This window comes from Anomaloglossus baeobatrachus, chromosome 1, assembly GCF_048569485.1.
Source record: "Anomaloglossus baeobatrachus isolate aAnoBae1 chromosome 1, aAnoBae1.hap1, whole genome shotgun sequence".
Classification (NCBI taxonomy): Eukaryota; Metazoa; Chordata; class Amphibia; order Anura; family Aromobatidae; genus Anomaloglossus; species Anomaloglossus baeobatrachus.
Window position 1 is genome coordinate 765036591 of NC_134353.1, and position 27233 is coordinate 765063823.

At 44.2% G+C, this 27233-nt stretch overlaps 1 protein-coding gene across 1 annotated transcript in view; it reads left to right on the forward strand.

Moving 5' to 3' along the window:
* The window catches only part of CCDC60 (coiled-coil domain containing 60), a 380115-nt gene that overhangs the window by 266560 nt on the left and 86322 nt on the right, over positions 1 to 27233 (forward strand). Inside the window, exons 8-9 of the mRNA XM_075341855.1 lie at positions 4364 to 4643; positions 24015 to 24099. Of these exons, the coding sequence (XP_075197970.1) occupies positions 4364 to 4643; positions 24015 to 24099 (365 nt within the window). The remainder of the gene's footprint in view (positions 1 to 4363; positions 4644 to 24014; positions 24100 to 27233) is intronic.

Consider the following 27233-nt stretch of genomic DNA (forward strand, 5'->3'; position numbering starts at 1 on the left):
ACATTCTAACAGGTGCAGGGAAAGACAGCCACCATCAGCCGTCCGGGGAGAGCACAACAACACTGCAGCCGGCTGCGGGACCCGTCCATCCGGCCATTTGGTTTACCAGAGACTCTGTCATTGACTGTCTGAGTGAGTACACCAGTGCCATCCGGCACTGCACCGCGCTGCCCCTGCAACCCTGCACCCCACCCATCCAGCCTCCTCGTTACACCACCGGGCCCCGGGATCAGCAACCCCTACCTACGGAGGGGACAACATCCTAGCTTCTCCCTACCATCTCTCCCGGGATCCCCGTCACCAGCAGCGGTGGTGCCATCATCACCACGTCCCGTGGGTGGCGTCATGAACTCTCTCCCCAAACAAACCATCCCTTTTCACTCACGGGTGAGGAGTGCTGCTCGAGTCCCCGGGTCCGGCCCACCGCTCGAGCCACTGAGCAGCAGCAGCAGAAGCCCCGGACCCGAGCGTGGCGAGCGCGTCCCCTCCGCCCGCGACAATAGTAATGCGGTTGGTCGATGCACAGAGAATCCTCTTGAAGATTTACATTCAGATTTAAAACAAACATGCAAACAGCAAAATCCTCTATCGCAACATGCATTTTGTTGTGAATATTGCTGCTTGTTTCACAGTAGATGTGTCATCACTCACATTAATGTCTTCTGTTTTTTAATAAAGTTTAATAAGTGGGCGCCAAAAAATAGAGGATAAATCACATGCAGTAATGTCCAAAAGTATTGACACCCTTGAAATTGTTAAAAAAAAAAAAGAATTTTTTCTTCCAGATATTCATTGCAATTACACATGATTTGATATACACGCTTATTTGCTGATTTATTTTTCTTTGTAGGCCTCATTCCATTTTCGGTAAACAGTACAATGATAACCTTTATCAAAATGCTCCATCTTGGCATCATGTGTCTACAAGGCATTTTCCCAGAAGGATTTTGGCTTTCTCATGTACATTTTGGCAAACGGTCCAGATTTTCTTATGTCTCTTTATCAGCAGTGGGGTCCTTCTGGGTCTCCTGCTATAACGTTTCATCTCATTGAAATGTCGACGGATAGTTTGCACTGACACTAATGCACCCTGAGCCTGTAGGATGGCTTGATCTTTTTCGGAACTTAATTGGGACTGCTTATCCAACATCTAGACTATCCTGTGTTGCAACCTTTCATCAGTTTTTCTCTGCCATACACGTCCAGGGAGATTAGCTACAGTGCCATGAGTTGTTAATGTCTTGATTATGATGTGCACTGTGGACAAAGAAACATCAAGATCTCTGGAGATAGACTTATAGCCATGAGATTGTTAATATTTTTCAACAATTTTGGTTCTCAAGTCCTCAGACAGTTCTCTTCTCCTCTTTCTGCTCTCCATGCTTAGTGTGGCGCTCACACAAACACACAGTGTAAAGATTGGGTCAACTTCTCCCCCTTTTTATCTGATATCAGAGGTGATTTTTATATCCACCACACCTGTAACTTGCCATAGGAAAGTTTTAACAATAATCACATGCTTGTAACAAAGTTCCTTACCTATAATTTTGGAAAGGTACCAACAAATTTGTCCAGTCCATTTTTGGGAATTTGTGTGAAATTTTATCCAATTTGAATTTTTTTCAGTTTTTTTTTGTGTCGTTCCAATACACACATCAGAATTAAACGTGTATAACAAAACATGGGTGATTGGAATAATTTTCTGGGAGAAATACTTAATTTTCTGGAAACTTTAAGGGTGCCAACACTTTTGGCCATGACTGTAGTATCTGATTTTCATGCATTGCTCTTCTTTAACCTAGGATCCTGTATTTGATCTTGAAAATTTTAAGAACTGCTGATGAATAAAGACATATGTCATATATAAATTACATACAAATGATGGTACAGATGAGAAATCGTGTTTATTCTGGATGAAAATCGGACAGTTTTTTATATATTCCTGTGAACTTTGCCTATAAGTGGTGATATTCCCGTAGAAAATCTGTGACATGCTGCAAACTTTAAACAAAATAACTGTGCTGAAAATTTCCACAGCATATGGGTGAGATTTGTAATAAATCATTCACAACTACATTCATAAACTGACAAAATGGATTTCTTAGTGATATATATTAACATGATGGCATATAGATAGAGACGAGCTTCAGAAGGATAAGGACCATAGATCTAAGAAACAGCCAGCTCTATACTGAATACCTGCAATTTATGCTGCCATCTGGTTAATTCTATAGCAGACTGGTGAATATATTGGATAACAATGTGCTTTATTGTGAAAAGAATGTAAATCACAATGAACTGTAATAGCGACGCTATATTACTGATGTGCTACTGAGGGGCCTTCAAGTGAAGGTTTGTACATTACAGAAAGTTTATAATCTAAAGACAATGGTTTTTAAAAGGTGTTTTCCAAGTTATTGCTATTAGACATTACTATAAAATAGACACGGAGTACAGTAATTCAAGCTTGTTTTTCGCTTCAGTCAATTAGATATTTTACCACTAGAGGGCAGATGTGGTGTTAGCAATGTTATGTGGCATAATACAGAACATTTACTCAAATTAAAGGGAATTTGTCAACAGGTTTTTGCTATGTAACCTGACAGCACCATGAGATGGAGACAAAGACCCCAATTATAGCTATTATTATAATTTATTTTTAGAGCACCATTGTTGTATGTAACCACATGAGAAGGGGTTACATACAAAATACAGATTACAATGAACAAACTAACAATTTCATACTGGTTCAGAGAGGAGAGGACTCTGCCCTTGCGAGTTTCCAGTCTACAGGATAATAGGGAAAGAGACAATAGGTTGGTGTGTTGCAGCAGCTCAGGTGGTGATGAGGTGCTAGTGGGGTCATTGCAATTTGTAAGGTTTCTTGAAGAGCTGAGTTTTTAAGTTCCACCTGAAAGTTCCATATGTGGAGAATAATTGGATGTGTTGGGCACACAGAATTCCAGAGGGTGGGTGATACTCGGCAGTAGTCTTGGAGGAGATTAGGTCAAGAATGTACAAGTGTGGAGGAGGGAAGGATGTCTTTGGAGAACCGGAAATTATGTTTGGGAAGATATTGGGAAATTAGTTTAGAGATATATGTAGGAGACAGATTTTGGATGACTTTGTAGGTCAATGTCAATAGTTTGAGCTGGATACGTTGAGGAATTGGAAGCCAATAAGGGGATTTGCAGAGGGAAGAGGGAATCTTTGTTTTCAGATCATTTGAGAGTTGTTTTGAGGAGCCCATGATGCCACTCTTCATAGGAGATTCAAATAGGAGAACAACTTGCAAGTGGCCACCTTAAATACCTTTTCTCATGATTGGATACACCTGCCTATGAAGTTCAAAGCTCAATGAGGTTACAAAACCAATTTAGTGCTTTAGTAAGTCAGTAAAAAGTAGTTAGGAGTGTTCAAATCAAGAAATTGATAAGGGTGCCTATACTTTTGCACCGGTCAAATTTTGTTTAAATGCGGATTTCACATTTTCTGTTAGTACAATAAGCATCATTTCAATCCAGAAATATTACTCAGTCCATCAGTTATTAGATATATGAAACTGAAATAGCTGTTGCAAAAACCCAAATTGTTATAAAGATAAAAGGTTAACATTAATAGGGGTGCCCAAACTTATTCATATGACTGTATTTGTATCATTTCTGAAGATCTGAAGATTAGAGAACATGATAAATTAAAAATTTCAATAGAAGGGTAATTCTAAATTCAGAGGGTTACATATCTTCCTTTATGACATTCAGATTACTGTTGAGGAAATCTGTGGTCAGGTATTTCTTCATCTGGTCATATAATCTGATTACTTTGGGTTTAAAAAGATCCTGTAACCAAGTCAAAAGTGGCCGGTTTTTGCCCATATTCTGTTTTAGTTGCTCACTTGAGTATTCTGGTTTCTTTTTCTTTTAATCCACCATACAGTTCTAGAGATATGGGCTTTTACATTTGGTTCTAACTTCTATGATCATTACCAAGGGGGTGTACATCACGGGATTCTCTGGGGATGTGAATTTAGGCTGTTTTGCACAATTAGCTAATGAGGGTCACCCCATTATTAAAGATCATAAAATTAATACTAAATAAAAAGGACCATGTCTCTAGAACAGTAGTACAGACTTAAAAACTCAAAAAAAACCCCTGAATACTGAGGTCAGCAGCAGGAGCAAAATAAAAGCAAAAACGCATCATTTTTTGACCTGGTGACAGGGCCTCTTTAAAAAAGCCTGTCCCACAATGGTTAGTTGGCCTTTATCAGAGGAGATGTGTTCTTGAGACTTTCCCATTAGTTTGAAAAATACATTTTAATTAGAAGTTGTATAATAATTGTGTTATATTTCCTTACGTTCAGAATAAAAAACAGAATCCAAAAGTTCTCCACAGTCACTTACGAGCCCAAAAGCTATCCTTCCTCAGCATTTCACGTTATAGTGCACTTTCATCAGCGCACACACCAACCAGAAGTAGTGTTTCCTCCCTTCTTCCGGGCTCTGATGATATGGTAACTGGAGGCACGACATCCACAGATATACCTCAAGAAGGTGGAGATGACATGGAGTCTACCGTCACCAGTTCCCTCCATACACCAGGAAAACAGAGCAAAGAGGAGGATGAAGAACCCCTATCCGAATGTGAGTAGAGTTGTCTCAGGAAATGTTCCTGCCGTGTGAATGGCCAGAATATTGTGTTTTTAGTCTCTTGGCATTCTGATGGACATACATTTTCTAAGTTTGGGTCAGAGTGGTACTCGCATTTTCTTTAGTACCATTTTTTGTTTCATATATGTTAGTGCCAAATGAATTGCAGTGATTTTTTTTTTTCATTTTTGCTTTGTATTTTATTTTAAGCTATTCAGTAATCACCTTACAGTTGACTTGTTAAATCCTCTGAACTGTGTTTTATTAATTTCTATGAAATAACAGTTTTGGATTTTTTTTATTATGACTCTACATTGTGCTGTTTCCCTGTAACTCCTAATAGAAATGTTTGAATAAATTGGCAACTAGGCGTTTCTATTCTCCATTTCAATGTAGTGTGTTTCTACATAACCTACCACTGATTGGACAACGTTAGGATGTGTAAGGACAGACCCGCCCCTGGTAAGACGCAGAATGGGGTGGGATCAGTGCCCGACTATAGAGAGCAGATTCAGTATTTTCTACAACACAGAAAAGATGGGGAATAAATCACCACATCACACAGGCATCAACTTCAGCAGGAATATTTTATAGGTTTTGACATTTTTTCTTACACCATTTCATGTTCCAATATAAAAAACTAACTTTTAATGCTGAATTTAATGGGACTCTAATACCACTGAATGACATGTTCATGCCAAGTACAGGTGCTCGGTGAATTATGATGGGGCCAATCATTTAAATTCACCTCACCTGCTTGCTTTCCCTCTATCTCCTCTCTTTTCTAGCTCTATGCTAGAGCTGTCAATGAAAGAAGTGGAGGAGGGGCTGCAGATTGAGGGACAACTAGCAGGTGGGTAGGTGAATATAAATTATTGACTCCGTCATGATGCACTTGCGCCTACACTTGGTGTGCCCAGTCATGCTGTGTTGATAGAGTCCCTTTAATGTATTTGGCCCCATAGTTGTCAATATTGTTTGTCATTTCTTCAGTTCTAAAAAACTGTGGGCAAAAGGATACTCCGATTTGCCATAATTCATGACTTCAAGACTATCTCCACCCCAAAGTCTTTGGCTGCTTTGAACACAGTTTCTGTACAGAGATGATGTGAGTGTTCAGAGGCGTTGACTTTGTACTTCAGTTACAATTTATACAGAGATAAAACAAGCAGAAAATATTACCATGTACAGAAAAAAGGACCTCCAAATACAAATATATTGGCCTTTAACACTAGAACTACTGAGGTAGTCATTTTGACTACTTTGCACCATGTATTTCTATATAGGTGTCACGAGTCCAGTAGTTCTAGTGTTAAAGCATATACTTAAATTAAAACAAATTTTTTTGGACTACTTAATCCTTAATCAATGACTGTGCCACTCCACTGCTAGCCAGCAGTACCCACAAAGAAATAAAGACGAGCTGTCACCAATAAAGGAATAAAATTATTTTCCTTTATTAGTAGATCTGTTAAAAAGTTACAGGTCAGGTTGCGATTATATCCTAACATGAGTAAACTAGCAGTATTTTAAGCTTATTTCATAAATTGAAATTTTTAAAAAGCACAGAATAAAAATGTAAATGTAATAAATGAAAAATAATACTGATCAAAATTAGAGAATACTTTCAGATATCTGCAAGTTATTGGTGTAAATCTGACACCTGGCGCTAAGTTCCATGGTTATCTGACAAACCCTATTTAACTGGCAGTCTAAATTTCCAGTTTGCGCTGACTTTGCAAAACTGGTGTGCCGTTACAAAGTGACTGAAACCCTTTGGCAGCAGGTTGTACAGATGAAGACCAAAGGAGTGACCCTGTCAGCCATAGCAAGAGAAGTTGGTAGTTCCAAGTCTATGATTTAGAGAATATTGAATCTTTACAATATCACAAACTGTCTCAAGTACCCCAAGAAGGCTGGTCGCCCTCGAAAGACAAATGCAAGAGAGGACAGGACAATGCAGAGAATCTCCATGGGTAATTGTTTCAACAATGCAGCGCTGAATAGGGTAAAGATCTGTCATCATACATTGTCACGTTTAAGATAATTTGGACTGAAAACCCACTCTGGAGTGACCAAACCTCTCATTAGCAGAAAGAATCAAAAGGCTAGATTCACCTTTGGTGAGGAGCATGTTGTGTGGACAGAGGAGAAGTGATCCACAGTTCATTATACTGATGAAAGCAAGTTTAACTTACTTGGGTCTGATGAGAAACGTTATGTTCGTAAACAAACTGGGGAAAGATTGAACCCAAAGTATGTTAAGAAGTCAGTGAAAGGTGGTGGAGGAAGTGTCATGGTTTGGGGAATGTGTTTAGCAGCAGGAGTTGGACCTTGTATACAGCTACATGGCACAATGAATGCAAGTGTGTATCAGAACCTTTTTCAACAACACGTGGTTCATTACTTGCATTCATCACTCAATCAGTCAATAATTTTTAATTCATGACAATGCTCCCTTTCACACAGCCAAGCAGGTAAAGCAGTTCCTTGAAACAGAAAACATTGAAACAATGAATTGGCCAGCCAAGAGTCCTGACCTAAACCCAAAGGAAAACCTCTGGAAAATCCTTGGTAACAAAGTTATGGGCAAGAAACTCACAACAGTCAAAGAGCTGTGGAAGAGACTGGAAGAAGAGTGGACCAAAATCATGCCAGAGCAGTGTGAGAGACTAGTGATGTCCTGTGGCTGCAGATGTGCTGAAGTCATTCAAAGCAAAGGCCTGTACACTTACTACTGATTGGTGACTGTCGTTACCTTCATAAAATTTACTAATAATCTTTCTCTGTACAACAGTCATTGTTGTTCTCTTATTATGATCATCACGTTTTGAACAAAATAAAGGTTTTATATTGATAAACTTTGGCCCTTTCGTAAACACTGTTCTAGTAGCATAGTGTGCCCCTTACAAAAAACCTTCAAATGTTGATCAATGTAGATTATATTATTTCTGAGAAAAGCAAGTGATCATACACTGGAGATCAAAAGTAGAGAACAATCGTATGTTCTGAAATGCGTATTTTAAATTTTCTTGTGGTACATCAATTATAGTACAAACTGCACATCGTGCATTCTATACAATATATTACATGTTCTGACATAGTACTCTGTTTTGTATGGTTTGATCCATGAATGGTGCTGGATTTATGTGCACCTTTTATTATCTGAAGCATCGGTGGATAATTATAATTGACTAGCATACAGTATATCATCCACATATTCCTTTTATCACTGACAAATGATGGCCTTGAATTTGGCTCACTGACAATCCATATAAGGGTAAGGTGGATGATTCTACATACTAAACATTGCTACCAGTACTGAGGAATTTCTTGAAAGCGATCTGTCATGCCAAAAGATAATTTAACTTAGGCACATACCCATATCCTTAGGGACTTCTTTAAAAATCATACCTTTACTATACAAATCTGTCTCTGCATTTTGTAAAATAAAAAAAATACAATATATCCAGCTCACGAGTCTCTGTGTTTAGATTCCACCTGGGTCGGTGCACGGTATCCATGGTTGGCATCCACCGCTGTCGCAATTATTGGAAAGAAGGAGGGGAGGAAAACATATCCAGCACCATGTCTTTAAAAAAACTTCAAATTTATTATTTCCAAGTAAAAAAATGTTTCTTATATAGACTAAAACAATCTCTCCATATGCCTTATAGCGCCTTACATGTTTCAGAGAAGAACTCCTTAATCATAGGCAAATATAGTATTTGCCTATGATTAAGGAGTTCTTCTCTGAAACATGTAAGGCGCTATAAGGCATATGGAGAGATTGTTTTAGTCCATAGAAAAAACATTTTTCACTAAGAATTAATAAATTTGAAGTTTTTCTTACAGACATGGTGCTGGATATGTTTCCCTCCCATCCTTCTTTCCAACGATTTTGTAAAATAGTCTCTTATTCCCCAAATGGGGTGCTGGGGTGCTTTGTGCAGTCTTGGTGAGGAGCAGGTTCAGTGCAAATTCGGCCCATGGTATTTCGATATTCCCCAACTCCCTCTCTGGTTAGTGACAGTGTAGGTGTCTGCACGGGAGAGGAGATAAGGGTGCTTTACACGCTGCGACATCGCTAATGATATATCGTCGGGGTCACGTTATTAGTGACGCACATCCGGCGCCGTGAGCGTCATCGCAGCGTGTGACACCAAGGAGCGACGATCAATGATCGCAAAAGCGTCAAATATCGCTGATCGTTGACACGTTGCTCCTTTTCATAATATCGTTGCTGCTGCAGGTACGATGTTGTTCGTCGTTCTTGTGGCAGCACACATCGCTGTGTGTGACACCGCAGGAACGACGAACATCTCCTTACCTGCATCCACCGGCAATGAGGAAGGAAGTAGGTGGGTGGCATGTTCTGGCCGCTCATCTCCGCCCCTTCTGTGCTATTGGGCGGCCGCTTAGTGACGTCGCTGTGACGCCGAACAAACCGCCCCCTGGAAAGAGGAATTGTTCGGTGGTCACAGCGACGTCGCTGTAAAGGTATGTGCATGTGACTCTGCCGTAGCGATAATGTTCGCTACGGCAGCAATCACCAAATGTCGCACGAGCGTCAAGGGCGGGTGCTATCGCGCACGACATCGCTAGCTATCGCAGCATGTAAAGCACCCTATAGAGCTTGCAATCCAATCTAGGAACCCTAATATTGTACCATATTTACCACAAATTGGGTAATATCTACCAAATCTTTAGTGTACTCCAACTCCACTTCATTTTTAACAAGCACCTTACACCAACGCGTCAAATGTCGCAGAATTTTGCACAAATTTTGATTTTTTTTTTTCTGCATGTTAATCAGCACACTTTCCAGAAGACCAATGTTGCATAGTAATGTAAAATTGTGAGTACTTGCACCAACATGCTCCAAAACACTGTTGTCTATCACCAGTGAGGGGGTGGGAGAATGTGAATTCATCGGGTGCACCAAGCACTACTACGTTTTATGTTATATATTTATCTCCTATAGCAGTGCAACCGTTTTTCTTGCCTCTCCGAGCACTCTACTTAGCATATCGGAGGGACAACTTTACACAGTAAAAGTAGGATTTGTATAAGGACTGAGTCTCTTATATGACTATGTGCTTAGTTTGGGTTGTCTTTTGGGGTGATAGACCTCATTTAAGGACTTTGCAACAACTATACTGTAAGGTTAAGTTCCCACAATAAGTTTTTGGTGAGGTTTTTAATGCTGAGTATTTTCACTGTTCAAATAACTGCATCTTACAGTTCCAGCAAAGTGGATGAGATATATAGAAATGTTATGCCCTTGGCGTGGTAACTGGGCTCAAGTAAACTTGTCCAATTTTATTTGCAAAATTACTCATTTTTTTCCCAATTTTTTTTTTTAATTTTTTGTTTTCTTTGCAGTAATGTATTTTCACATTTCAATATTCACATATACATTTCTTTGTTTTTTCTCCTTCCCTCTACTCTTCTATTTATAAACTTTTGTCAAAGCCAAATATGAAAATATGAGGAAACATCACGTATAAAGCAGCTTTATTTAAATCATGACATGTAAAAAAGACAACAAAAAATGTTAAATAATCTGATAAAAAAAAATAACAAGTAACCTAATTTACCTAAGGCCTCATTCAGGCTTCAGGTTTTTTGACGTATGAGAAAAACGTTTTATCAGTGATTTTCATCAGAGTTTGATCACGTTTTTTATTTCACTGATGAGAAATAAGAGTTTCTCCATCTTCTCTCAGTCACTGAAAATGGGATAGAATACGGATGGAATCTGAATGAGTCAGATTTTTTCACGGATCCATAGACTTTCATTGACGGGTGTGATCCAACACTCGGATTAATATAGGACATGTCCCTGCGATTTTGCATGGACCACTCCATCTGCAAAAAATAAGCCCCATAAACTTTCATAGGTACTGTCAATGAAAAAAACAGACAGCACTCATAAGTGAAAAACTGATATGTGGATGAGCCCTAATGTGTGCAGAATATCTGTAACGTTAATAACTTACCAAATGTTCATTATGGGAACATAGCCTGACAAATTTGGAGTGCATAGTATAAAACCATTACCAAACCACGCTGGAAAATAAATTATAATATGGCTGTAGTGCAGCTTCCGATGGGGCAGGTGATTAACCTACTTGTTGCCGGGCCGTTGAGGGTCTGGTCAGGCGATGTCACGGGTGGCCTTGCCCGGTTCCGTTGCCCCGAGGCGTGCAGTAAATGAAGGGAAAGCGGGGTGATTTGGGAAAGTTTGTTGTGATGCCACCTGTGGTATGCGGCCAGGGAGTAGCCGCTGCAGAATTCCTCACCGGGGCAGGTGTTATGGCAGCCAGGATGGTTTCGCTCCCTACAGATGGAGCGTTGCCCTGAGTGGATGACAATGGCAGTAGTACACGGGAGCGCCGACGTGCGGGGCGCCGGCAAAGACAGGGACGACACAGAGGGCTGCAGTTCAAAGTTCTCTTTACTCACAGTTTGTAAGATACCCCAGAGGTGCCGCTCTTTGCCACGATGGGCCTCAGCCAGTCCAGGGTAAGTCAGAGGCAATCACAGATGTCTGTGGAGTGTGAGACCTCCCTTCCTCGCGCTTGGTTGTGGATCCTCGTGGCTTGAAACAGCTTGGGGACCCCAGTGTCTCCGTTAAGTGTCCCGTCCTGTATGCAGGTGGCGCGGATTCTCACCATGAGGCCTGGCTGCAATCCAGTCCCCGGATCCTATGTGTCACTGTGCTCTGGGAAAATGGTTGGTGGGCGATGGGACTTGTAATCACCATCCCTTGAAGATTCTGGCAGACAACATAAAGTATAATCTGCCCCAGGGCTTCTGCACACTACCAGCGCTGGCACTGTAGGAACGGTTAGGCTCGACCTCCAGCTACCATGTTCTCCTCTGTCTCACCATCTCGCCCTCTTCCAGTCTGGCTGGTTCCACCTGGAAGACCTCTGAAGCACACCTTCTAGGTACCGTGTTGTTCAAAGTCTCAGACTAGTCTAAACTGACACTGTTTGTGTGTACCACTCCCTCATTCAGCACCCACCTTCTTGATGACTTCCTGAGTTGTGTAACTGGTTGACTCACTGACTGGATTTTGTTTAAGTGTAACAAACACCAGCGATTACCTACTCTTACCCGGAATGAATACTACATCTTAAAAGAGATGCAGTACCCTGTGGCGACTGAAGCCTCAGGGGCGCCACAGTAGCATGCTGGAAGTTGTGGTTCAACATCTGGATTGTTACATGTTTCTGACCCTTGGTTTACAATTTCCAGCCCAGGAAAATGTAGTCACATTTTCACACTAAAGATTGCTGCAGACATTCATTCATAGACAGTCTGACTGCCTCATCTGCCTTACTAAACCACAACAGGAGTGCCACGGCATTTCAGAAAGCTGGTTAACCACTTCCTGTCTGCCCAATGTCTTTTGGTGTCACTTCAGAATTATTATTAGGTCATTAATGCTGTGGCCAGATGCTGATAAAAGCTAATTAATGGTTTGTATCATTGGTTTGGTGCACCTACCATTAATGCTGGGTCCTGTTCTGTCCCTTTTTTACATGTCTTTGTGTGACTTTATTGTATACTAATAAAAGAAACTATATATTTATATTCTTTGCTACCTGGCCAATAAAATAGTGGAAAATAATATGATTTTTGGTAATTTTTCCATTCCACTGGAAAAGGTTGAAGACAAAAGTCAAATATTAACATTCTAGTTATGTGCCATTCAACACGGCGCCAACTTGTGACCTTTACAGCACTTCTGATGCTCTAGGCAAAGGAGTGCCATATGTCAACTTGTTAAATATGTGTTTGTTTAATGAACACCTATGAAGTACATAGTTATAACAACAGAAAAATCTAGGGTTTTTTTTGGTTGCCAGAGTTTTTAGAATTTGCAAATATTAGGTTGTGTCCAGGTTGAGGAACAATTTATAATTTAGTTTAATAATACAAAAATGATCCACTGCGATTCCTTTTTCTTGCAGTCTCCTGTCATGGATATGACACGGTAAACAGGAGTGAAGGCACCTAGATTGGCCCTCAGACTTGGGACCTTAAACTGTCCCTTATTCCAGAGGTTGGCATGATGATAGCCAGGTTTGGAACACAGCGGAGCCCCAACCTCTGAGCAGCCCTGGTCTAACACCCCCGTGGAGTGCTGGGACAGAAGTAATGAATCACACAAATACAGACAGTCAGGGGAAAATCAAAGCTGAATCTCACAGCAAGGGGAAAATAGGGGAAAAAACAATACATGCTCAGGAAGAACTAAAGTACAGGGAGGAAATAAACAAACAACAAATTCCACAGCACAACAAATTGCATACAACAGTTCACCAACAACTGGATCATCACACACAAAGACCGATAACGCTGGAGCAAAGCTAGAGCTATCTTCAGCATGTGAGGCTAGGTTCCACCATTTTTTATAGGGTAGAGGTGGCTGTGATAGGACATCAGCAACCTGTGACCTCAGCAGCAAATCCTCGACCAGCATTAATTAACTCCTGCTAAACCGAGGACCAGAAAGCACTACACAGTCAAAGCCCGACTCATGGCCATAGTCTTCAACTAGAATACGATCTTAGATTCACCGAAGCTTGTTTTAATATTATTTTGGTTATTAACCTCTTTCTAATAGCAGCATAATAATGCTGCCCCAGTATTCATGAATTTAGGGGCCTACTGTTACGGTTGCTGCGAGCACTGGAGACTATGTCCAGATTTCTTGCTACTGCACATGTGCGAGCGCTGGAGACTAAGTCCAGATTTCTTGCTACTGCACATGTGCGAGCGCTGGAGACTAAGTCCAGATTTCTTGCTACTGCACATGTGCGAGCGCCGGAGACTAAGTCCTATCTTGGAGCCATTGCACATGTGCGGGTGACATCATCGCTGACACGAGGTCACATGTCTCTGACACCTTCTATGCCGATTGGTCGCTGGTCATGTGCTTGTGATGCCTTGCTCCGTGATAGGCCAGCATGACGTCACTCCTGTCGTTCTGGCAGCAGATTGGCTCTGGTGTCCTCCATCTTGGATGAGGCACAGAGTCTATATAAGACCCTGACACACGCCGCATGGCGCTCAGTCCTCTTGGTTCATGCATAAGAGTAGACGCTCTGTGCGCGTTCCTCTAGGCATTCCTCTGTCTATGCTAGGTGAGCGCTACCGGAAGGGTAGCGTTCTTATACCTTACAGCTTCGGCTGCTGTCCGTATCCTTACCTCTTAGGGGAGCGGACATAGGCAGGTGCCTGAGGCACATGGTCTGGCTGGGTCTTGTGGTTCGACTCGTAGGTGGACGTTGCCGCTAGGGTAACGTTCCTTATACTGCGTCTGGCAGTTGTTCGTATCCTCGCACACTAGGGGAGCGAACAGAGGTAGGAGCTTTGTGCGGCTTACGCTGCTGTTCGTCTCTTTTGCACCACTAGAAGAGCGGACCTAGGCAGGTGCCATATCTAGTGGTTCGTGTCCTCGCACACTAGTGGAGCGAACGCAGGTAGGAGCTTTGTGCGGCTTACGCTGCTGTTCGTCTCTTTTGCACCACTAGAAGAGCGGACCTAGGTAGGTGCCATTTCGCACACATTGCCTTTGTCTCTGTGATTATTAACAGAGATCATTCCACACACCCTCCAAGTAAGGGAGGAATTGCTTTACTTACTTATTATATCCTTCTGTGAGTTAACAGAGGTATTGCTCTCTGCCATAGTCTGCAGCAGAGTCTTTGCACGGTGGACCCTGACTGTCTGATACTCCTTTAAGTTATTATCAGACAGCCCCCCGTAACATTAGGACTGAGCCAAGGGTCTGGCAGTTATGGCAGAATATCAGCAGTTACACCGTTGCATACAAGTACTTGAGTCACGGCTCAAGAGTATAGAGGATAAACCTCAGACCATGGTGACATCTGCACATGATCCTCGACTTGCTCTGCCAAACAGATATTCTGGCGATGCCAGATCATGTCGTGGTTTCATTAGTCAGTGTCAGATACACCTAGAGGTCAACTCTTCTCGCTTCTCTACGGAGAGGTCCAGAGTAGGCTTTATCATCTCCTTACTTCAGGACAAAGCCTTAGAATGGGCGACTCCCCTATGGGAGCGCTCTGATGTGGTTACTCTGAGACATCAAGACTTTCTTGATGCTCTTAAGGCGGTATTCATGGGTCCGCAGGTTACCCATGATGCGGCCCTGAGACTGTTAGATCTATCTCAGGGTTCATTATCCACTAGTTCTTATGCCATTGCTTTTAGAACTCTGGTGGCAGAACTAGATTGGCCAGAGAAGGTGTTGATTCCTATCTTCTGGAGAGGGTTGGCAGGCTATGTCAAGGATGCTCTTGCTACTCGTGAGGTCCCTGCTTCTCTGGAGGACTTGATCACAGTAGCAACGAGGATCGATGTACGCCATAAGGAACGTAGACTCGAGGTCTCTTCCTCACGCCCTAAGCATCGGGCTATTCCAGTTGTTGAGGGTCCACTACCATCTCCCTCAGCATCTGAAATATCTCCCACTCCTATGGAGTTAGGTCATACGTCTTCCAGACTACGCAAGTCTGGTCCTCCTATATGTTACGTATGTCGTCAGGCTGGGCACTATGCCAACAAGTGTCCTAGTCGTCAGGGAAACTCCCTGGTCTAGTAACCATTAGAGGGGGGTTACTAGAGACGTCTTCTACACCCTCTAAGTGTTGTATCCCAGGTCAGCTCTCGTTATCTGAGAATACATGGCCTATTATGGCTTTTGTGGATTCCGGAGCTGACGGGACTTTTGTGTCCTCAGGATTTGTAAAGGGACACAATATTCCCTCTATCATGTTAGAGGCGCCTATTCCTGTCCGTGTTGTTAATGGAACTATGTTGTCTGACTCCATTACATTGAGGACAGTTCCCTTGCGCCTTTCCCTGTCTCAGGGTCACATAGAGCAGATTTCTTTTCTTGTTTTGCCTGAGGGTATAGACGACGTCCTTCTGGGTCTCCCATGGCTTCGGACTCATGCTCCTCACATTGACTGGGAGTCTGACAGCATTATTAGTTGGGGTTCGAAATGTCAGTCCCGATGTCTTCCCTTACTACCTAAGGTCATTGCGGTTGCATCTACTGATCTCTCTCCCATACCTACACCCTATCTGGATTTCGCTGACGTGTTCTCCAAACAGGGTGCTGAGGGTCTTCCACCCCATAGGCCGTATGCCAGTGCCAGATAGACCATGAGAGGTGGTAGGCATGGACTTTGTGGGTGATCTTCCATGTTCACAGGGACATAGATTTGTGTGGGTCTTTACGGACCATTTCTCCCGGATGGTTCATCTCGTACCGTTATCGAGAATCCCATCTTCCAGGGTACTAGCCAAACTATTCCTCAAGCATGTCTTTAGGCTTCACGGGATGCCAGATCGTATCATTTGTGATAGAGGCCCGCAATTTACTTCCCGTTTCTGGCGAGATCTTTGTAGCCTTCTGCAAATTGAGTTGAATCTCTCTTCGGCATACCATCCGGAGACCAATGGTTTGGTTGAACGTACCAATCAATCTATGATTATATACCTTCGACACTTTGTTGCTGAGAACCACGATAACTGGTCCTCCCTCCTACCCTGGGCAGAATTTGCCCTTAACAATTCGCTGGCTGAGGCCACTGGGCAGACACCGTTCGTACTCCATAATGGGCAACACCCTAGGGTACCGGTACCGTTTCCCGCTGCTGCACCTCCTCCTCTTGTGGCCGACTGGGCAACTAATGCCAGAGAGATTTGGGATCGGACTCAAGAGTCGATCCAAGCAGCTAAGGACCGTATGAAGACGGTGTCCGATCGGTTTCGTCGCCCGGCTCCTGTCTTTTCTCCAGGGGACTTTGTGTGGCTCTCTGCAAAACACGTGAGACTTAGAGTGAGCTCTGTCAAATTTGCTCCTCGCTTCCTGGGTCCTTATGAGGTTCTTCGACAGGTAAATCCTGTAGTCTACCAATTGAAGTTACCCGTCCATCTTAGGATTCATGACAAATTCCATGTCTCACTGCTAAAGCCGGCTATTTTACCTCACGCTCGTGAAGTGCACTCTCCTGCCTCTGATTCCTCTCTCTCTAGCTATGAGGTACGAGCCATAGTTGGTTCTAAGATGGTTAGAGGGCGCAGGTTCTTCTTGATAGATTGGGAGGGTTACGGCCCGGAACATCGCTCTTGGGAGCCTGAGGAGGCTGTCCATGCTCCCGACTTAGTTGTCGATTACCTGCGTCGCCGGGAGGGGGGCCCTTGAGGGAGAGGTACTGTTACGGTTGCTGCGAGCACTGGAGACTATGTCCAGATTTCTTGCTACTGCACATGTGCGAGCACTGGAGACTAAGTCCAGATTTCTTGCTACTGCACATGTGCGAGCGCTGGAGACTAAGTCCAGATTTCTTGCTACTGCACATGTGCGAGCGCCGGAGACTAAGTCCTATCTTGGAGCCATTGCACATGTGCGGGTGACATCATCGCTGACACGAGGTCACATGTCTCTGACACCTTCTATGCCGATTGGTCGCTGGTCATGTGCTTGTGATGCCTTGCTCCGTGATAGGCCAGCATGACAGCACTCCTGTCGTTCTGGCAGCAGATTGGCTCTGGTGTCCTCCATCTTGGATGAGGCACAGAGTCTATATAAGACCCTGACACACGCCGCATGGCGCTCAGTCCTCTTGGTTCATGCATAAGAGTAGATGCTCTGTGCGCGTTCCTCTAGGCATTCCTCTGTCTATGCTAGGTGAGCGCTACCGGAAGGGTAGCGTTCTTATACCTTACAGCTTCGGCTGCTGTCCGTATCCTTACCTCTTAGGGGAGCGGACATAGGCAGGTGCCTGAGGCACATGGTCTGGCTGGGTCTTGTGGTTCGACTCGTAGGTGGACGTTGCCGCTAGGGTAACGTTCCTTATACTGCGTCTGGCAGTTGTTCGTATCCTCGCACACTAGGGGAGCGAACAGAGGTAGGAGCTTTGTGCGGCTTACGCTGCTGTTCGTCTCTTTTGCACCACTAGAAGAGCGGACCTAGGCAGGTGCCATATCTAGTGGTTCGTGTCCTCGCACACTAGTGGAGCGAACGCAGGTAGGAGCTTTGTGCGGCTTACGCTGCTGTTCGTCTCTTTTGCACCACTAGAAGAGCGGACCTAGGTAGGTGCCATTTCTCACACATTGCCTTTGTCTCTGTGATTATTAACAGAGATCATTCCACACACCCTCCAAGTAAGGGAGGAATTGCTTTACTTACTTATTATATCCTTCTGTGAGTTAACAGAGGTATTGCTCTCTGCCATAGTCTGCAGCAGAGTCTTTGCACGGTGGACCCTGACTGTCTGATACTCCTTTAAGTTATTATCAGACAGCCCCCCGTAACATTAGGACTGAGCCAAGGGTCTGGCAGTTATGGCAGAATATCAGCAGTTACACCGTTGCATACAAGTACTTGAGTCACGGCTCAAGAGTATAGAGGATAAACCTCAGACCATGGTGACATCTGCACATGATCCTCGACTTGCTCTGCCAAACAGATATTCTGGCGATGCCAGATCATGTCGTGGTTTCATTAGTCAGTGTCAGATACACCTAGAGGTCAACTCTTCTCGCTTCTCTACGGAGAGGTCCAGAGTAGGCTTTATCATCTCCTTACTTCAGGACAAAGCCTTAGAATGGGCGACTCCCCTATGGGAGCGCTCTGATGTGGTTACTCTGAGACATCAAGACTTTCTTGATGCTCTTAAGGCGGTATTCATGGGTCCGCAGGTTACCCATGATGCGGCCCTGAGACTGTTAGATCTATCTCAGGGTTCATTATCCACTAGTTCTTATGCCATTGCTTTTAGAACTCTGGTGGCAGAACTAGATTGGCCAGAGAAGGTGTTGATTCCTATCTTCTGGAGAATGTTGGCAGGCTATGTCAAGGATGCTCTTGCTACTCGTGAGGTCCCTGCTTCTCTGGAGGACTTGATCACAGTAGCAACGAGGATCGATGTACGCCATAAGGAACGTAGACTCGAGGTCTCTTCCTCACGCCCTAAGCATCGGGCTATTCCAGTTGTTGAGGGTCCACTACCATCTTCCTCAGCATCTGAAATATCTCCCACTCCTATGGAGTTAGGTCATACGTCTTCCAGACTACGCAAGTCTGGTCCTCCTATATGTTACGTATGTCGTCAGGCTGGGCACTATGCCAACAAGTGTCCTAGTCGTCAGGGAAACTCCCTGATCTAGTAACCATTAGAGGGGGGTTACTAGAGACGTCTTCTACACCCTCTAAGTGTTGTATCCCAGGTCAGCTCTCGTTATCTGAGAATACATGGCCTATTATGGCTTTTGTGGATTCCGGAGCTGACGGGACTTTTGTGTCCTCAGGATTTGTAAAGGGACACAATATTCCCTCTATCATGTTAGAGGCGCCTATTCCTGTCCGTGTTGTTAATGGAACTATGTTGTCTGACTCCATTACATTGAGGACAGTTCCCTTGCGCCTTTCCCTGTCTCAGGGTCACATAGAGGAGATTTCTTTTCTTGTTTTGCCTGAGGGTATAGACGACGTCCTTCTGGGTCTCCCATGGCTTCGGACTCATGCTCCTCACATTGACTGGGAGTCTGACAGCATTATTAGTTGGGGTTCAAAATGTCAGTCCCGATGTCTTCCCTTACCACCTAAGGTCATTGCGGTTGCATCTACTGATCTCTCTCCCATACCTACACCCTATCTGGATTTCGCTGACGTGTTCTCCAAACAGGGTGCTGAGGGTCTTCCACCCCATAGGTCGTATGCCAGTGCCAGATAGACCACGGGAGGTGGTAGGCATGGACTTTGTGGGTGATCTTCCATGTTCACAGGGACATAGATTTGTGTGGGTCTTTACGGACCATTTCTCCCGGATGGTTCATCTCGTACCGTTATCGAGAATCCCATCTTCCAGGGTACTAGCCAAACTATTTCTCAAGCATGTCTTTAGGCTTCACGGGATGCCAGATCGTATCATTTGTGATAGAGGCCCGCAATTTACTTCCCGTTTCTGGCGAGATCTTTGTAGCCTTCTGCAAATTGAGTTGAATCTCTCTTCGGCATACCATCCGGAGACCAATGGTTTGGTTGAACGTACCAATCAATCTATGATTATATACCTTCGACACTTTGTTGCTGAGAACCACGATAACTTGTCCTCCCTCCTACCCTGGGCAGAATTTGCCCTTAACAATTCGCTGGCTGAGGCCACTGGGCAGACACCGTTCGTACTCAATAATGGGCAACACCCTAGGGTACCGGTACCGTTTCCCGCTGCTGCACCTCCTCCTCTTGTGGCCGACTGGGCAACTAATGCCAGAGAGATTTGGGATCGGACTCAAGAGTCGATCCAAGCAGCTAAGGACCGTATGAAGACGGTGTCCGATCGGTTTCGTCGCCCGGCTCCTGTCTTTTCTCCAGGGGACTTTGTGTGGCTCTCTGCAAAACACGTGAGACTTAGAGTGAGCTCTGTCAAATTTGCTCCTCGCTTCCTGGGTCCTTATGAGGTTCTTCGACAGGTAAATCCTGTAGTCTACCAATTGAAGTTACCCGTCCATCTTAGGATTCATGACAAATTCCATGTCTCACTGCTAAAGCCGGCTATTTTACCTCACGCTCGTGAAGTGCACTCTCCTGCCTCTGATTCCTCTCGCTCTAGCTATGAGGTACGAGCCATAGTTGGTTCTAAGATGGTTAGAGGGCGCAGGTTCTTCTTGATAGATTGGGAGGGTTACGGCCCGGAACATCGCTCTTGGGAGCCTGAGGAGGCTGTCCATGCTCCCGACTTAGTTGCCGATTACCTGCGTCGCCGGGAGGGGGGCCCTTGAGGGGGAGGTACTGTTACGGTTGCTGCGAGCACTGGAGACTATGTCCAGATTTCTTGCTACTGCACATGTGCGAGCGCTGGAGACTAAGTCCAGATTTCTTGCTACTGCACATGTGCGAGCGCTGGAGACTAAGTCCAGATTTCTTGCTACTGCACATGTGCGAGCGCCGGAGACTAAGTCCTATCTTGGAGCCATTGCACATGTGCGGGTGACATCATCGCTGACACGAGGTCACATGTCTCTGACACCTTCTATGCCGATTGGTCGCTGGTCATGTGCTTGTGATGCCTTGCTCCGTGATAGGCCAGCATGACGTCACTCCTGTCGTTCTGGCAGCGGATTGGCTCTGGTGTCCTCCATCTTGGATGAGGCACAGAGTCTATATAAGACCCTGACACACGCCGCATGGCGCTCAGTCCTCTTGGTTCATGCATAAGAGTAGATGCTCTGTGTGCGTTCCTCTAGGCATTCCTCTGTCTATGCTAGGTGAGCGCTACCGGAAGGGTAGCGTTCTTATACCTTACAGCTTCGGCTGCTGTCTGTATCCTTACCTCTTAGGGGAGCGGACATAGGCAGGTGCCTGAGGCACATGGTCTGGCTGGGTCTTGTGGTTCGACTCGTAGGTGGACGTTGCCGCTAGGGTAACGTTCCTTATACTGCGTCTGGCAGTTGTTCGTATCCTCGCACACTAGGGGAGCGAACAGAGGTAGGAGCTTTGTGCGGCTTACGCTGCTGTTCGTCTCTTTTGCACCACTAGAAGAGCGGACCTAGGCAGGTGCCATATCTAGTGGTTCGTGTCCTCGCACACTAGTGGAGCGAACGCAGGTAGGAGCTTTGTGCGGCTTACGCTGCTGTTCGTCTCTTTTGCACCACTAGAAGAGCGGACCTAGGTAGGTGCCATTTCGCACACATTGCCTTTGTCTCTGTGATTATTAACAGAGATCATTCCACACACCCTCCAAGTAAGGGAGGAATTGCTTTACTTACTTATTAAATCCTTCTGTGAGTTAACAGAGGTATTGCTCTCTGCCATAGTCTGCAGCAGAGTCTTTGCACGGTGGACCCTGACTGTCTGATACTCCTTTAAGTTATTATCAGACAGCCCCCCGTAACACCTACCTTGCACCGCTGCCTAACTGACAGCTTGTATCTTATTACATCACCTAGGGAAAAAGCTGTCAATCATTGTGAGTAGACCTTTAAGCTCAGGATAAAGACAGTGATTAGAGATGAGCGAGTACCAAAATATTCGGATTCGCTATAACGAGCACTTTGTAATACTCACGTATTCGCTCCAAATAGCGAGTACAATGCAAGTCAAAGCAAGAGGTCCGGGCCTGAAGAGAAGACTGAAATGGATGGGAAAGTGATGAATCTGAATGGAGAGAGACTGGAAAATATGTCAACAAAATCTCTCTCTCTCGCAAAATGGCGGCGGAAGAGCTTTTATAGACCCTATGACGCTGCGCGGCCAGCCAAACAACCAAGATGCGGCATTCCTGTGATTGGTTAAGAAGCCCAGCATGTTTAGTGGCTGCAAATCAGGCACCAAACCTCCTGGACGGTACATATGAATATCGCGAGGCGAGTACACAAAAACTCGCAATGTAACCCAAATACTGTACTATCCGTGCGAGTAGCGAACAGTAACGATTACACTCGCTCATCACTAGAAGTGATAGATTCCCCTGAAAAGGACATTTATGGCATAATGTAAGGTTATGTCATTAATGCGTGATACATGCAGTCCCGTCGCTAGATCAGAGGTTCCAAATGTTCTCCAACATAACCAGCTTCTGATCACCAGTGAATGCAGAGAGTCAGTACTTGTGCTGGGTGTCTCCAGCTATTGCTGCTGGAATTCTGATGTCCGCCATATACCGAACTCCTTTAGGAGTGAATGGAGAGAGCCGGTATATGCACCACCATCTTTTCCTTCACTGGTGGTTGTACTCCATCCAGAATGAGATATTGAGGGAACCCGGCTCTAGAGAAAGCTGTGGGTTCAACTTCTGGAAACTGCACCTATTAGGCATTAAAGGCATATTCAATAAATACACTGTGTGCAGAATTATTAGACAAGTTGTATTTTAGAGGATTTTTTTATTATTGATCAAAAACTATGTTCTCAATCAAACCAAAAGACTCATAAATATCAAAGCATAATATTTTTAGAAGTTGGAGTGGGTTTTTTAGATTTGGCTATCTTAGGAGGGTATCTGTTTGTGCAGGTAACTATTACTGTGCTGAATTATTAGGCAACTTAATGAAAAACAAATGTATTCCCATCTCACTTGTTTATTTCCACCAGGTAAACCAATATAACTGCAGAAAATTTAGAAATAAACATTTCTGACATGCAAAAACAAAACCACAAAAAATTAGTGACCAATATAGCCACCTTTCTTTATGATGACACTCAACAGCCTACCATTCATAGATTCTGTCAGTTGCTTGATCTGTTTATGATAAACATTGCGTGCAGCAGTTACCACAGCCTCCCAGACACTGTTCCGAGAGGTGTACTGTTTTCCCTCCCTGTAGATCTAACATTTTATGAGGGACCACAGGTTCTCTATGAGGTTCAGATCAGGTGAACAAGGGGGCCATGTCATTATTTTTTCATCTTTTAGACCTTTACTGGCCAGCCACGCTGTGGAGTAGTTGGATGCATGTGATGGAGAATTGTCTTGCACGAAAATCATGTTTTTCTTGAACAATACCGACTTCTTCCTGTACCACTGCTTGAAGAAGTTGTCTTCCAGAAACTGCCAGTAGGTCTGGGAGTTTAGATTCACTCCATCCTCAACCCGAAAAGGTTCCACAAGTTCATCTTTGATGATACCAGTCCATATCAGCCAATCACCTTCACTTGCTGCCGTCTGAGTCGGAGTGAAGCTCTCTGCCCTTTACTGATCCAGCCTCTGGCCCATCCATCTGGCCTATCAAGAGTCACTCTCATTTCATCAGTCCATAAAACCTTTGAAAAATCAGTCTTAAGATATTTCTTGGCCCAGTCTTGACATTTTATCTTATGTTTCTTGTTCAAAGGTGGTCGTTTTTCAGCTTTTCTTACCTTGGCCATGTCCCTGAGTATGGCACACCTTGTGCTTTTTGATACTCCAGTAACGTTGCAGCTCTGAAATATGACCAAACTGGTGGCAAATGGCATCCTGGCAGCTTCACACTTGATTTTCCTCAATTCATGGGCAGGTTTTTTGAGCACACCTTATATAGGGTGTTGATGTCATTACACCACATCCCTCCTCATTACAGAGGTGCACATCACCTGATTTACTTAATTGGTAGTTGGCTCTCAAGCCTATACAGCTTGGAGTAGGGCAACATGTATAACAATTATCATGTGATCAAAATACTAATTTTCCTAACAATTCTGCACACAGTGTATGACATAAATGGCAACTTACCGTATTTAAATACCAAAGAAAATTATTACTTTCAAATCCTTTTGTTTGTTATACTGTAATCTTTTGAACATGGATGTGACTGTGGAATATTTGTTTTCAGACATGCAGAGTTTACTGCAGATTATTGCTGAAAGTGTGGCAAAGAACTTGGATGAAGAGAATGAATGGAAGAACAATTTAACAAGGTACTTGAAGTAAAATGTGAATTGAAGCCTTTGGAACCTGTCTCCAAATTTGTCCCCTATAAGCTATGGCCACTAGCAGTAAGCCCTTATATACATTATTCTAGAATACTGTATATAAGTGTCCAGGTCGCTCTGTAGAACGTAAAAAAGACCTTTATTATACTCACCTGCAGCTTGTCTCAGTCCAGAGTCTCCTCTATTCCTTCTATCGCTGTACTTCTTTCTAGCTCCATATTGATGACTCATCTTACATCATCCACACAGAGTCCTCTATTGCACTCCTGCTGAAAGCAGAACAAAGTAGTATAGTGCGCAAGTGCCGTTGGTCTTTGACTTTTCCCTGCGCATTACAGTACTTTTCTCTGCCCTCAGCAGTGCAAGTGCAAGTGCACAGAGGCACAACGGAGGCCTCTGGGTAGATGATGTAGGATCAGTTATCCACACGAATCAAGAAGGAGGACGGCGATGGAATGAAGAGAGGTGGCGCTAGAACGAGACCAGTGATGTCCATTGGACCCCAAGGCCCTGCAAGTCAGTATAATAAAAGCTATTTTTTATGTTATACAGAGTGGGCTCTTATAGACAGTATTCTAGAATTCTGTATATAAGGGTCACTGGTGATGGTCGCAGCTTATAAGGGACACATCTGGTGACAGGTTCCCTTTATGATGTCCCCTATTTGTTATTGTTCTATCCTTCGGTTCGCCTGTTTAAGGGATAAGTTCACATACTGCAATTCTGTCATTTAAAATCCATCCTCCTTGAGGTTCTTTAATAATTTCAGACAGCATCTTGTGTATGAATTTCTGCAAATGCGATTGATTTTAATGTAATAGTTGCAGAAATGTCAGCAACAAAGTAGTGTGTGAACACCATCTACAGCTGCAGTCACCATTTTGCTGGTTAGACATCAGTGATGTAACTAGAGGATCTAAGGGGTAAGGTTTCTTCTTGTGGAGAGTGGCATGCCAAGTCTGGCATGCCTTTATGAGGAGAATTAAGCATGCTCCACTGGCAAATTAAATGTGCAAACTGACTCTTCAGAGAGGAAGAGGACTTGAACTCTTGTGCCACCTATTGGAAGTAGCAATTCTAAAAGTCAATATCGAACCTTTAACAATCCTTGCCATAACCTAAAGGGTGCTTTACACGCTGCGACATCGCTAACGATATATCGTCCGGGTCACATCATTAATGATGCACATCCAGCGCCGTTAGCGACATCGCAGCGTGTGACACCAAGGAGCGACGATCAATGAGCGCAAAAACATGAAAAATCGTTGCTCGTTGACACGTCGCTCCTTTTCCAAATATCGTTGCTGCTGCAGGTACGATGTTGTTTGTCGTTCCTGCGGCAGCAAGCATCACTATGTGTGACACCGCAGGAACGACCAACATCTCCTTACCTGCGTCCACCAGCAATGAGGAAGAAAGGAGGTGGGCAGCATATTCCGGCCGCTCATCTTCACCCCTCCTCTGCTATTGGACGGCTGCCGTGTGACGTCGCTGTGACACTGCACGAACCGCCCCCTTAGAAAGGAGGCGGATCGCCGTTCAGAGCGACGTCGCAGGGAAGGTAAGTCCGTGTGACGGGTGTTAGCAATGTTGTGCGCCACAGGCAACGATTTGCACGTGACGCACAACCGACAGGGGCGGGTACGCTCGCTAGCAATATCGGTACCGATATCGCAGCCTGTAAAGTACCCTTAAGTTATATGGCAAGACTCATTAAAAGATTGATATTAACTTTTAGGATTGCTACTAGCAGTAGGTGGCACAAGTAATTAGAGGATGCACATCCAGTTTGTATAGGCAGGGTGACCATGATCGTCACACCCCTGTCAGAAATTTCTTAGCTAAGCTACTGTAATGCAGAATGCAAACTATTGGTGCAAGCACTATAGAGCCAGGAGTTCTGGAATATTCCAGGTCTGAAGCTTATAAAAGCTTCAACAGGTTTTTCGATTTTGGAAAACCCTTTGTCTCTGGCTATGTTTTGTTTTATAAAAAGAAACAAACTCTTCCTTTCTTACCCTCACTGGGTCCAGTACTGAGCCCAGGGCTGCCATCAGTGCATTACTGCCCTTACTGGTATATGGGGCCCGGTGAGCAGAAGCAAGGAGGGGGGCCCAGCTGCTCACAGGAAGCTGCCCACCCCCCTCCTGCTCTGCACCAATCTATGTGATCGGTGCAGAGCAGGAGAGGAAGCAACCCGGGAGATGAACGAAGGCTGTTGGAGCCGAGTATGTAAAGGACATTCTGCTAGAGTACAATGTGGACCTCTCAGGTCATATGACTGATCATATCATCGGTGAACTGGAAGGTTCTGCAGCTGTTCAACTGCTGCAGTCTCTGTGATGGCCCCAGTGGCTCCTCTCCTGCTCTGCACCGATCAGGAACTGCATGATGTGGTAATGTATAGTGTGTGTGTGTGTGTGTGTGTGTGTGTGTGTGTGTGTGTGTGTGTGTGTGTGTAAGTAAATGTGTTTGTTGTAGGGCTGTGTTTGTCTATATGTGCAGCATTTAACAGACTTGTGCATGTAGTATGCATGTGTTAGAGTTGAATGTATGTGTGTGTAGGTGCATGCAGTAGGGCTGTGTGTTTGTATATATGCATGTAGTAGAAGTGTGTGTCTATAGGTGCTTGTAGTAGGGCTGTGTGTGTCTATAGGTGCATGTAGTAAAGCTGTGTGTCTATAGGTGCATGTAGTAGAGCTGTGTGTGTCTATATTTGCATGTAGCAGAGCCGAGTATGTCTTTAGGCCTGTAGCAGAGCAGTCTATGTCTATGGGCATGTAGCAGAGCCGTGTATGTCTATGTGCATGTAGCAGATCTGTGTAAGTGTATGGACATTGAGCAGAGCCGTGTATGTCTATGCGCATGTAGCAGAGCCGTGTATGTCTATGTGCATGTAGCAGAGCCGTGTATGTTTATGGAAATGTGGCAGAGCTGTGTATGTCTATTGGCGTGTAACAAAGCTGTGTGTGTGTTTAACATATACACTACAGTTCAAAAGTTTAGGGTCACTTAGATATCTCCTTATTTTTTAAAGAAAAGCACATTTTTTTCAATGAAACTAACAAAATTAAACAGAAATACACTCTATACATTGTTAATGTGGTAAATGACTATTC